The sequence below is a fragment of the Pleurodeles waltl genome, chromosome 3_2 (assembly GCF_031143425.1).
Source record: "Pleurodeles waltl isolate 20211129_DDA chromosome 3_2, aPleWal1.hap1.20221129, whole genome shotgun sequence".
Taxonomy (NCBI): domain Eukaryota; kingdom Metazoa; phylum Chordata; class Amphibia; order Caudata; family Salamandridae; genus Pleurodeles; species Pleurodeles waltl.
The window spans coordinates 215,844,566-215,857,942 of NC_090441.1; the positions used below are offsets into that span (position 1 = coordinate 215,844,566).

Sequence of the window (13,377 nt, forward strand, 5' to 3'; positions counted from 1 at the left end):
GTACTCTACCATTAAATGCATCGCAGCAGCGCTGAGAAGTGCAGGTACTCTTCTATTAAATGTACTGCAGCAGTGCTGAGAAGTGCCAGTACTCTCCCATTAAATGTACTGCAGCAGTGCTGAAAAGTGCAGGTACTCTCCCATTAAATGTACTGCAGCAGTGCTGAAAAGTGCAGGTACTCTCCCATTAAATGTACTGCAGCAGTGCTGGGAAGTGCAGGTCTCTCCCATTAAATGTACTGCAGCAGTGCTGAGAAGTGCAGGTACTCTCCCATTAAATGTACTGCAGCAGTGCTGGGAAGTGCTGGTACTCTCCCATTAAATGTACTGCAGCAGTGCTGAGAAGTGCAGGTACTCTCCCATTAAATGTACTGCAGCAATGCTGAGAAGTGCCGGTACTCTCCCATTAAATGTACAGCAGAATTACTGAGAAGTGCAGGTACTCTCCCATTAAATGTACTGCAGCAGTGCTGAGAAGTGCAGGGACTCTCCCATTAAATGTACTGCAGCAGTGCTGAGAAGTGCTGGTACTCTCCCATTAAATGTACTGCAGCAGTGCTGAGAAGTGCAGGTACTCTCCCATTAAATGTACTGCAGCAGTGCTGGGAAGTGCAGGTACTCTCCCATTAAATGTACTGCAGCAGTGCTGGGAAGTGCAGGTCTCTCCCATTAAATGCACTGCAGCAGTGCTGAGAAGCGCTGGTACTCTCCCATTAAATGTACTGCAGCAGTGCTGAGAAGTGCAGGTACTCTCCCATTAAATGTACTGCAGCAGTGCTGGGAAGTGCAGGTCTCTCCCATTAAATGTACTGCAGCAGTGCTGGGAAGTGCAGGTCTCTCCCATTAAATGTACTGCAGCAGTGCTGAGAAGTGCAGGTACTCTCCCATTAAATGTACTGCAGCAATGCTGAGAAGTGCTGGTACTCTCCCATTAAATGCATTGCAGCGGTGCTGAGAAGTGCAGGTACTCTCCCATTAAAGGCATTGCAGCAGTGCTGAGAAGTGCAGGTCTCTTCCATTAAGTGTATTACAGCAGTGCTGGGAAGTGCAGGGGCTCTCCCATTAAATGTACTGCAGCAATGCTGAGAAGTGCAGGTCTCTCCCATTAAATGTACTGCAGCAGTGCTGAGAAGTGCAGGGCTCTCCCATTAAATGTACTGCAGCAATGCTGAGAAGTGCAGGTACTCTCCCATCAAATGTACTGCAGCAGTGCTGAGAAGTGCAGGTCTCTCCCATTAAATGTACTGCAGCAGTGCTGAGAAGTGCAGGTGCTCTCCCATTAAATGTACTGCAGCAGTGCTGAGAAGTGCAGGTACTCTCCCATCAAATGTACTGCAGCAGTGCTGAGAAGTGCAGGTCTCTTCCATTAAGTGCATTGCAGCAGTGCTGAGAAGTGCTGGTACTCTCCAATTAAATGTACTGCAGCAGTGCTGGGAAGTGCAGGTCTCTCCCATTAAGTGCATTGCAGCAGTGCTGAGAAGTGCTGGTACTCTCCAATTAAATGTATTACAGCAGTGCTGGGAAGTGCAGGTACTCTCCCATTAAATGTACTGCAGCAGTGCTGAGCAGTGCAGGTACTCTCCCATTAAATGCATTGCAGCGGTGCTGAGAAGTGCAGGTACTCTCCCATTAAAGGCATTGCAGCAGTGCTGAGAAGTGCAGGTCTCTTCCATTAAGTGTATTACAGCAGTGCTGGGAAGTGCAGGGGCTCTCCCATTAAATGTACTGCAGCAATGCTGAGAAGTGCAGGTCTCTCCCATTAAATGTACTGCAGCAGTGCTGAGAAGTGCAGGGGCTCTCCCATTAAATGTACTGCAGCAATGCTGAGAAGTGCAGGTCTCTCCCATTAAATGTACTGCAGCAGTGCTGAGAAGTGCAGGTACTCTCCCATTAAATGTACTGCAGCAATGCTGAGAAGTGCAGGTACTCTCCCATCAAATGTACTGCAGCAGTGCTGAGAAGTGCAGGTCTCTCCCATTAAATGTACTGCAGCAGTGCTGAGAAGTGCAGGTGCTCTCCCATTAAATGTACAGCAGCATTACTGAGAGGTGCTGGTACTCTCCTATTAAATGTACAGCAGCAGTGCTGAGAAGTGCAGGTCTCTTCCATTAAATGTACTGCAGCAGTGCTGAGAAGTGCTGGTACTCTCCCATTAAATGTACTGCAGCAGTGCTGAGAAGTGCCGGTACTCTCCCATTAAATGCATTGCAGCAGCCCTGGGAAGTGCAGGTCTCTCCCATTAAATGCATTGCAGCAGCCCTGGGAAGTGCAGGTCTCTCCCATTAAATGCATTGCAGCAGCCCTGGGAAGTGCAGGTCTCGCCCATTAAATGTACTGCAGCAGCCCTGGGAAGTGCAGGTCTCTCCCATTAAATGTACTCCAGCAGTGATGAGAAGTGCAGGTACTCTCCCATTAAATGTACAGCAGCAGTGCTGAGAAGTGCAGGTACTCTCCCATTAAATGTACTGCAGCAATGCTGAGAAGTGCAGGTACTCTCCCATCAAATGTACTGCAGCAGTGCTGAGAAGTGCAGGTCTCTCCCATTAAATGTACTGCAGCAGTGCTGAGAAGTGCAGGTGCTCTCCCATTAAATGTACAGCAGCATTACTGAGAGGTGCTGGTACTCTCCTATTAAATGTACAGCAGCAGTGCTGAGAAGTGCAGGTCTCTTCCATTAAATGTACTGCAGCAGTGCTGAGAAGTGCTGGTACTCTCCCATTAAATGTACTGCAGCAGTGCTGAGAAGTGCTGGTACTCTCCCATTAAATGCATTGCAGCAGCCCTGGGAAGTGCAGGTCTCTCCCATTAAATGCATTGCAGCAGCCCTGGGAAGTGCAGGTCTCTCCCATTAAATGCATTGCAGCAGCCCTGGGAAGTGCAGGTCTCTCCCATTAAATGTACTGCAGCAGCCCTGGGAAGTGCAGGTCTCTCCCATTAAATGTACTGCAGCAGTGCTGAGAAGTGCAGGTACTCTCCCATTAAATGTACTGCAGCAGTGCTGAGAAGTGCAGGTACTCTCCCATTAAATGTACTGCAGCAGTGCTGAGAAGCGCAGGTACTCTCCCATTAAATGTACTGCAGCAGTGCTGGGAAGTGCAGGTCTCTCCCATTAAATGTACTGCAGCAGTGCTGAGAAGTGCAGGTACTCTCCCATTAAATGTACTGCAGCAATGCTGAGAAGTGCTGGTACTCTCCCATTAAATGCATTGCAGCGGTGCTGAGAAGTGCAGGTACTCTCCCATTAAAGGCATTGCAGCAGTGCTGAGAAGTGCAGGTCTCTTCCATTAAGTGTATTACAGCAGTGCTGGGAAGTGCAGGGGCTCTCCCATTAAATGTACTGCAGCAATGCTGAGAAGTGCAGGTCTCTCCCATTAAATGTACTGCAGCAGTGCTGAGAAGTGCAGGGCTCTCCCATTAAATGTACTGCAGCAATGCTGAGAAGTGCAGGTACTCTCCCATCAAATGTACTGCAGCAGTGCTGAGAAGTGCAGGTCTCTCCCATTAAATGTACTGCAGCAGTGCTGAGAAGTGCAGGTGCTCTCCCATTAAATGTACTGCAGCAGTGCTGAGAAGTGCAGGTACTCTCCCATCAAATGTACTGCAGCAGTGCTGAGAAGTGCAGGTCTCTTCCATTAAGTGCATTGCAGCAGTGCTGAGAAGTGCTGGTACTCTCCAATTAAATGTACTGCAGCAGTGCTGGGAAGTGCAGGTCTCTCCCATTAAGTGCATTGCAGCAGTGCTGAGAAGTGCTGGTACTCTCCAATTAAATGTATTACAGCAGTGCTGGGAAGTGCAGGTACTCTCCCATTAAATGTACTGCAGCAGTGCTGAGCAGTGCAGGTACTCTCCCATTAAATGCATTGCAGCGGTGCTGAGAAGTGCAGGTACTCTCCCATTAAAGGCATTGCAGCAGTGCTGAGAAGTGCAGGTCTCTTCCATTAAGTGTATTACAGCAGTGCTGGGAAGTGCAGGGGCTCTCCCATTAAATGTACTGCAGCAATGCTGAGAAGTGCAGGTCTCTCCCATTAAATGTACTGCAGCAGTGCTGAGAAGTGCAGGGGCTCTCCCATTAAATGTACTGCAGCAATGCTGAGAAGTGCAGGTCTCTCCCATTAAATGTACTGCAGCAGTGCTGAGAAGTGCAGGTACTCTCCCATTAAATGTACTGCAGCAATGCTGAGAAGTGCAGGTACTCTCCCATCAAATGTACTGCAGCAGTGCTGAGAAGTGCAGGTCTCTCCCATTAAATGTACTGCAGCAGTGCTGAGAAGTGCAGGTGCTCTCCCATTAAATGTACAGCAGCATTACTGAGAGGTGCTGGTACTCTCCTATTAAATGTACAGCAGCAGTGCTGAGAAGTGCAGGTCTCTTCCATTAAATGTACTGCAGCAGTGCTGAGAAGTGCTGGTACTCTCCCATTAAATGTACTGCAGCAGTGCTGAGAAGTGCCGGTACTCTCCCATTAAATGCATTGCAGCAGCCCTGGGAAGTGCAGGTCTCTCCCATTAAATGCATTGCAGCAGCCCTGGGAAGTGCAGGTCTCTCCCATTAAATGCATTGCAGCAGCCCTGGGAAGTGCAGGTCTCGCCCATTAAATGTACTGCAGCAGCCCTGGGAAGTGCAGGTCTCTCCCATTAAATGTACTCCAGCAGTGATGAGAAGTGCAGGTACTCTCCCATTAAATGTACAGCAGCAGTGCTGAGAAGTGCAGGTACTCTCCCATTAAATGTACTGCAGCAATGCTGAGAAGTGCAGGTACTCTCCCATCAAATGTACTGCAGCAGTGCTGAGAAGTGCAGGTCTCTCCCATTAAATGTACTGCAGCAGTGCTGAGAAGTGCAGGTGCTCTCCCATTAAATGTACAGCAGCATTACTGAGAGGTGCTGGTACTCTCCTATTAAATGTACAGCAGCAGTGCTGAGAAGTGCAGGTCTCTTCCATTAAATGTACTGCAGCAGTGCTGAGAAGTGCTGGTACTCTCCCATTAAATGTACTGCAGCAGTGCTGAGAAGTGCTGGTACTCTCCCATTAAATGCATTGCAGCAGCCCTGGGAAGTGCAGGTCTCTCCCATTAAATGCATTGCAGCAGCCCTGGGAAGTGCAGGTCTCTCCCATTAAATGCATTGCAGCAGCCCTGGGAAGTGCAGGTCTCTCCCATTAAATGTACTGCAGCAGCCCTGGGAAGTGCAGGTCTCTCCCATTAAATGTACTGCAGCAGTGCTGAGAAGTGCAGGTACTCTCCCATTAAATGTACTGCAGCAGTGCTGAGAAGTGCAGGTACTCTCCCATTAAATGTACTGCAGCAGTGCTGAGAAGCGCAGGTACTCTCCCATTAAATGTACTGCAGCAGTGCTGGGAAGTGCAGGTCTCTCCCATTAAATGCACTGCAGCAGTGCTGGGAAGTGCAGGTCTCTCCCATTAAATGTACTGCAGCAGTGCTGAGCAGTGCAGGTACTCTCCCATTAAATGCACTGCAGCAGTGCTGAGAAGTGCAGGGACTCTCCCATTAAATGTACTGCAGCAGTGCTGGGAAGTGCAGGTCTCTTCCATTAAGTGTATTACAGCAGTGCTGGGAAGTGCAGGGGCTCTCCCATTAAATGTACTGCAGCAGTGCTGAGAAGTGCTGGTACTCTCCCATTAAATGTACTGCAGCAGTGCTGAGAAGTGCTGGTACTCTCCCATTAAATGCACAGCAGCATTACTGAGAAGCGCAGGTACTCTCCCATTAAATGCACTGCAGCAGCCCTGGGAAGTGCAGGTCTCTTCCATTAAATGTATTACAGCAGTGCTGGGAAGTGCAGGGGCTCTCCCATTAAATGTACAGCAGAATGACTGGGAAGTGCAGGTCTCTCCCATTAAATGCACTGCAGCAGTGCTGAGAAGTGCAGGTACTCTCCCATTAAATGTACTGCAGCAGTGCTGAGAAGTGCAGGTACTCTCCCATTAAATGTACTGCAGCAGTGCTGAGAAGCGCAGGTACTCTCCCATTAAATGTACTGCAGCAGTGCTGGGAAGTGCAGGTCTCTCCCATTAAATGCACTGCAGCAGTGCTGGGAAGTGCAGGTCTCTCCCATTAAATGTACTGCAGCAGTGCTGAGCAGTGCAGGTACTCTCCCATTAAATGCACTGCAGCAGTGCTGAGAAGTGCAGGGACTCTCCCATTAAATGTACTGCAGCAGTGCTGAGAAGTGCCGGTACTCTCCCATTAAATGTCCTGCAGCAGTGCTGAGCAGTGCCGGTACTCTCCCATTAAATATACTGCAGCAGTGCTGAGAAGTGCCGGTACTCTCCCATTAAATGTATCACAGCAGTGCTGGGAAGTGCAGGGGCTCTCCCATTAAATGTACTGCAGCAGTGCTGAGAAGTGCTGGTACTCTCCCATTAAACGTACTGCAGCAGTGCTGAGAAGTGCAGGTACTCTCCCATTAAATGTATCACAGCAGTGCTGGGAAGTGCAGGGGCTCTCCCATTAAATGTACTGCAGCAGTGCTGGGAAGTGCAGGGGCTCTCCCATTAAATGTACTGCAGCAATGCTGAGAAGTGCAGGTCTCTCCCATTAAATGTACTGCAGCAGTGCTGGGAAGTGCTGGTACTCTCCCATTAAATGTACTGCAGCAATGCTGAGAAGTGCAGGTCTCTCCCATTAAATGTACTGCAGCAGTGCTGGGAAGTGCAGGTCTCTCCCATTAAATGTACTGCAGCAGTGCTGAGAAGCGCAGGTACTCTCCCATTAAATGCATTGCAGCAGCCCTGGGAAGTGCAGGTCTCTCCCATTAAATGCACAGCAGCATTACTGAGAAGCGCAGGTACTCTCCCATTAAATGCACTGCAGCAGCCCTGGGAAGTGCAGGTCTCTCCCATTAAATGTATTACAGCAGTGCTGGGAAGTGCAGGGGCTCTCCCATTAAATGTACAGCAGAATGACTGGGAAGTGCAGGTCTCTCCCATTAAATGCACTGCAGCAGCCCTGGGAAGCGCAGGGCTCTCTGTAGTGAAGGAAGTGCCGGCCCTGAGCACCGGGGAGCACCTGCCCAAGTGAAGCCCGGCCGGTGGTGTGTCCCGGGAGGGCGGGTGCTGCAGCGCTCGGGGCGGTCTGGGAGTGTGAGCTGCTGGGCCCGGTGCTGGGGGTAGGAGGCGAGTGTCCGGGGGGCAGAGTCCTGGGGCCCAGAGCCGGACACAGCAGCAGGAGCGCCCCGGCCCGGTCTGTGTGAAGAGGGGGCAGAGCCCCTGGAACTGCCCCCGGTACTGCAGGGAAACAACCGCTGCCGGGGCCGCCTCCCACGGCCTCCCCCGTCTTCAGACTCACCGTGTCCGGATCCTGCTGGGGCATCTCCGCGGCGGGGTCCCTGCGGCTGAAGGGGGGAGTCCGGGGAGCTCGAGGAGGAAGAGGGGTCCTCAGGGGAGACCGAGGCGACAGAACAATCCACGCCACTGCGCATGCGCGGAGTCTGAGACAGCATACTGCGCATGCGCGTAGCTCGGCACACTACGCCGCGCATGCGCGACGTCTGAGACACTGTGCGGCGCATGCGACACTACACGCCACGTTCGAAAGTTACGTCTCCGATGTGCTGGAGCTGGGACACTATACCACGCATGCGCAGAAGGTGAGCCGCCGTACGGCGCATGCGCAGAAGGTGAGCCGCCATACGGCGCATGCGCAGAAGGTGAGCCGCCATACGGCGCATGCGCGGGAGCTGAGCCGCGGTTTCCCGCGCCGCAAACACTGCTCCCTCCTGCCGGAGTGCTGCCCTGTGCCCTCGCGGTTACGGTTCTCCTGGCGACGTCACGCGTCACGGCTCCTCAGGGCCGCCCCGGCGCGCGCCGCGGCCACGAGCTGCGTCATCCCGGTCACACTCTGACGGGGCCGAAGCGTCCGCCCGGAGACAGGCAGAGCTCCCCGCGGTGAGGTCACGGCCGCTTCTCTTCATCTACCCGCTCGTGCCACTCTCCTCATTTCCGCCAGCTGGATCACTGCTTCTCGGCTCCGCCCGAGCTCTCTTCAGTGCACAACGAGTGAATAGTTTAGGGGTTGCACTTCAGGTGTGGCAGTGCCTGGCATTACAACCCCGCTTCTCTTCAAACACTGTTCAGGACTTCAGCTGACCATCTCAGTCTGTTTATTAGATGACGGGCGGTAACCTGAGGATATATCTTGATGGGTTCCCAGGGTAAAGCAGGTGCAGTGCCAGGAATCTACTGAGAGCCCCTATGTGAGATCATAGTCCCCAGCATCACATGCAGATGCGCTATATTAACCAGACTTTTCTTCACAATCATGCTGACAGATGCACCCCTTCAGAACAAAGAAAAGGAAACCATTTTAGAAAAGAGCTCTGCTGTGACCATGATGGCTCGCTTTCCTGCTCTAGGGGGTAAATCCATAATAAAGTCAGCAGGGAAATAGTGTGCCAGTGATGAGGGGTAGGCAAAGGCTGGATAAAGCCAAAAGATGTGTTGTGGACTCACATGGATTAAACAAGCAGGACAGAATTTAACTTAAAACTCTACATCCTTGTGAAAAGGAGGTCACCAAGCTCTAAGGTTGACTTAACCCAGCAATGACCTAATACTGCAGTGCAGTGAAACATTCCCAGAACCTCATTTTGAAGGACCTTAGTAGGGATCAACGAGGCCTGCTAGAAAAAATATAGATTCTGGCGGTAGGCCAAGGGTACTTGACCCTGCAACGCATCAAGGTCTTCCAGAGAGATCTCAGCATGGGCATCTCTCACACACTATAAAAGGAGCTTGCCAGACAGACCACTTTGTCAGGAAGCAAAAGCACAGATGTCTCAGAATCCTCAACCAAGATGTCCCTTATAGACAAGGCATTACCATCAATGTTCTGTTTGCCAGAGATGTGCGTAACACAGAAAATATATTGAGAAAAGAAATAGGCCCTAAAATCTTTACCACTGTTTCTGCATTGCTTGTTCTACAGAAACTTGAGGTTTTGGTGGCCATCCACACCTCAAAAGGTTCCACAGATCCAATTAAAAGATGCAGCCACTTCCTATAAACTGGCATTCCAGAACTGAAAACCATTGCTCACATGATTTCAGGACATGGCATGATAACATTTGGGATGCTTCAGGTTGTTCTCCTCCTGGAGCTGAAGAAGTAAGGTTCCAACATCAAAATTTGAAGGATCAGTAACACAATAAACTTCATGGATGGATCTGGAAATGAGAGCTTGGTTGAAAGTCTTCCTGAGATTGACAAAGGTCTCCTTGACTTTAAGATTCCAAGAAAAACCTTCAGTTAGGTTCTCCTTCTTCAAAGTGGTGGATGCATGTCTGCAAAGTTCATCATGAACTGTTACACCTGTCAGGCTTATGGTGGTGTTCCCCAAACTTTCCCCTACTTACTTTAGTCTTTCTGCTGAAATACGTTTTTGTTGGTCTTAGGACCGTGTGCACTTTACTGCTGGTGACTAGTGCTAAAGCGCTTGTACTAACTCCCCTAAACATGGTAAAATCGGTATTTATTTTACTCACAAGTCCCTTGTAGAGTGCTATACCATATATCCAGATTGGAGCCAGGGCAGGGGATCCATGAAATTCCAAGCATTTCAAAGAGAAATCTCTAGACATTTCTTATAACTTCAAAGAAGGCACCAGGTATAAAAATAGGGCCCTCAGTCCCACTCCTCATTTTACTTTTTGGACCTGCAGAAACACTCTTAGAGGACTGCCTGCTGCAGTGGCCTTCTGTGTACTCCACAAGACTGCTTTGCTGCCTGGAGCCTGCCTGGAACCCTCAGAGACCAGCCCTGTTGTTGGAGTACTCTATATTCACCTGAACCTAGGCCTACCAGAGTGGCTCCATGGATTACTTTGCTGGCCTCCTGTTCAGAGCCACAGGGTCATAAATGACTCCCACCAGCTTGAACCTGCATCCGTCCCAGCCTAAGTGAGTTCTGAACCCCCAAGTGGTGTCCTGCCAGTCCTGGACCCTTGGATGTGGTGTTAAACATGCCCAGATGGCCAAAATCCAAAACTTAGTGACTTGAAAACGTTTTGGATAAAAACTGCTCTGAGAACAGAGGAAAGTCCGGGACCAACCTGCTTATCGATCTGCCCAAGATGCATCGTCCATCGGACGGACTTTGTGCCTGCTTCTTCTAGGTTCTTCTCCATAGCAGCAAATCATGTTCAGCGGGCCTTCGCCAAAAGGGTGTCCGACCTCTTGGAACTGCCTTAGACTACATCATCATGCCTCGCTCTGCTGGAGAGTATCAGCTTCCATAAAAGTGACTAAGGGCCTGATTTCGATCTTGGCAGATGGAATACTCCATCACAAATGTGGCAGATATCCCTTCTCCCGTATTACGATCTCTATAGGATATAAGGGGATTGTAATACAGCAGACAGGATATCCATCATGGTTGTGACAGAGTATTCCCCTTCACCAATATTTAAATCAGGCCCTAAGTCCGGATGTAGAAATCTTCAGCACAACTTTCTTCGACCCCAACGACAATCTTTTATACACTAGTTTGTACTAAAAACTTTTAAAAACTAATAACATTGGTTGTACTGGTTGGATTTTTGTTTTTTTTGGTGTCAAATAATGTATTAAAATTTACTCTATGTATATAAATTGATGTTCGATTTTTCTTGTGTTGTGCCTTCACTTTATAACTGTTTGAGTGCTGCATAAATACTTTACACAATGCCTCTAATTTAAGCCTAACTGTTTTTGTGTCAAGCTACCAAGGGTTAAGCACAGGTTAATTTAGTCACTTTTTTGGTTCACCCTGCCAGGGATTATGGCCAATGCTTGACCAGGGCTCACACCCCAGTCAACCACCACCCTATTTTCTCACACAAACTGTATATAAAAGTTAGCCAGTCCTAAGAAATTCTGGGTCTCCTTGATGGATTTAAGGAACGGCCAGTAAATAATTGACTCTCACAGACTCTCACCTCTGACCTGTTTTGGTCCAGGGCTCGCCCCCCACGTCCGCAGCACCACCCTGCTGTCTCGTGCCCCTGACCCCCGCCCACGCTGCTGCTAGCGTGTTCGAGGCCCGAGGCTTCTGCCGCTTTTTCGCCGTTCCTGTAAGTGTTTTTCCACTTTTTCAGTGCCTACCTCCTTGCGCTCTAGCCCCCATTTGTGCCCCTTCTGATTGCTGTATTCCAATTGTATTTTGTGCCATTTAGCGTATTTTTGTGACTGTTTTGAATTGTGCCTTACTCTTGTTATTGTGCCTTGTTTCCTGGTTTTTCGCCCCTTGTGCGCTCCCCCCTTGCCGTTCTCTCCCTGCCGCTGCCTCCCCGCGGCCCGCCCCCCTCGCGCCCCCATTCGCCGCTCCCGCCTGCCTCCTGTCTCCCAGCTGCTCCTCCCTCCCTTCTTAATGGCTGGCGCTGCGCATCCGCGCAGCGGGCGCGCTGCTGGCGCGCCAGAGGCAAGCCCGTCCTCGCCCGTCCGTCCCCGGACCGCGCCCAGCGCCGGCCCCCCCCTGGCCCGCACGCCCCCCGCACCACCAGCCTTCGCTACTCGGCCAGCGAACTCCTCGCCCTTAACCCTGGCTCCTCCGCAGCCTACTTCCAGGCCACTCCGAAGCACACCAAAGGACCCTTCTCCTGCCACTCCTGCAACTTCACCTGCAACAGAACAAGGAAACCTACATTAAACAACTCCAACCACCTCCAATGCATCCTCCTCAACACACGCTCCGCACGAAAGCACGCCATCGAGCTCTGGGACCTACTCGACACCACCGACCCAGACGTAGCCTTCCTGACTGAAACCTGGTGGAACGACTCCTCGGCCCCGGACATCGCCATCGCCATCCCTGACGGCTACAAGATCACCAGAAGAGATCGCACCAACAGAATCGGTGGAGGAATAGCCATCGTCCACAAATCCACCCTCAAGATCCACACCCACACGGACGACACCCTCAAGACAGCTGAACACCTTCACTTCCAGATCCACACGGACCCCAACACCACCCTCAGAGGAACTCTCATATACCGACCACCAGGACCAAGACCCCCCTTCAGTGACACCATTTCCGACCTCGCCAGCACCCACGCCCTCGCCTCAACGGACTACATCCTCCTTGGAGACCTCAATTTCCACCTGGAGAACAACAACAACGCCAACACCGCATCACTGACCACCAACCTCTCCAACCTCGGACTCAGACAACTGGTCAACACACCCACCCACATCGCCGGTCACACCCTAGACCCACTCTTCACTGCAAGCAACCACATCTCTTTCAACCACACCACCGAACTCCACTGGACTGTCCACCACTGCGTCCACTTCACATTCAAGAAAAACACCAAACGTCACCGCACCCCACTACCACCACACCGCCGCTGGGGAAAAGTCACCGCAGACCAACTAACCAGCACCCTCGCCAAGAACCCGCCGACCGACCTCACCAACCCGGACTCCGCCGCCATCAACCTCCAACAGTGGCTCCTCAACTGCGCCAACACCCTTGCACCACTCAAGAGGCCCACCGTCAACCAAGAAAAGAAAAAAGCAGCCTGGTTCACAGACGAACTCATCACCTCCAAACACTCCTGCCAGAAACTCAAGAAAAAATGGCTGCTCAAGCGCACACCGACAGCCTAGCAGCTCACAAGGAAGCCACCCGCAAGCACCACCAACTTATCCGACTCGCCAAACGCTCCCACTTCACAGAACGCCTTAACAACAACACGCACAACAGCAAGGAACTCTTCTGCATCGAAAAGGAGCTCTCCAACCCCAACGTCAACGACATCCCACCATCCCAGAAACTCTGTGACGCACTCTCTACCTTTTTCTACCAGAAAATCGCCGCCATCCACGACAGCCTCAACTCCACACCTCCGCAAGACCCCACCCCCGACAACTCCTCCTACGCCGACCGCCTCACCACCTGGACCAACGTAGATGACGCCGAAACCCGAAAGACCATGAACTCCATCCACTCAGGATCCCCATCAGACCCCTGCCCACACCACGTCTACAACAAAGCCGACTCCACCGTCGCCCCCCAACTTTGTAAGATCATCAACCTTTCCTTCGACACCGCTACCGTTCCGGACAGCTGGAAGCACGCCGACATCCAACCTCTCCTCAAGAAACCAAAGGCTGACCTCAACGACCTCAAAAACTTCCGCCCGATCTCCCTCCTCCCCTTCCCAGCGATGGTGATCGAGAAGATCGTCAACGCCCAGCTCACCCACTACCTCGAAGACAACTCCATCCTAGACCCCCCCCAATCCGGATTCAGACGCAATCACAGCACCGAGACTTCTCTCCTCGCCGCCACAGACGACATCAGACAGCAAATGGACAACGGCGAAACTTCAGCCCTCATCCTCCTAGACCTATCCACCGCCTTCGATACAGTCTGCCACCGCA

At 51.3% G+C, this 13,377-nt stretch overlaps 1 protein-coding gene across 5 annotated transcripts in view; it reads right to left on the minus strand.

Moving 5' to 3' along the window:
• Positions 1–7,429, minus strand: part of LOC138286713 (zinc finger protein 282-like) — an 81,610-nt gene extending 74,181 nt beyond the window's left edge. For 4 of the 5 annotated variants that reach the window (XM_069227221.1, XM_069227219.1, XM_069227220.1 and 1 more), the window contains exon 1: positions 7,307–7,423. In XM_069227221.1, coding sequence (XP_069083322.1) covers positions 7,307–7,330 — 24 coding nt within the window. In that variant the 5' untranslated portion in view covers positions 7,331–7,423. Of the gene's footprint in view, positions 1–7,306 lie in introns of all 5 variants that reach the window. The other variant, XM_069227218.1, reaches the window with a different exon arrangement.
• Between the last annotated feature and the right edge of the window lie 5,948 nt (positions 7,430–13,377).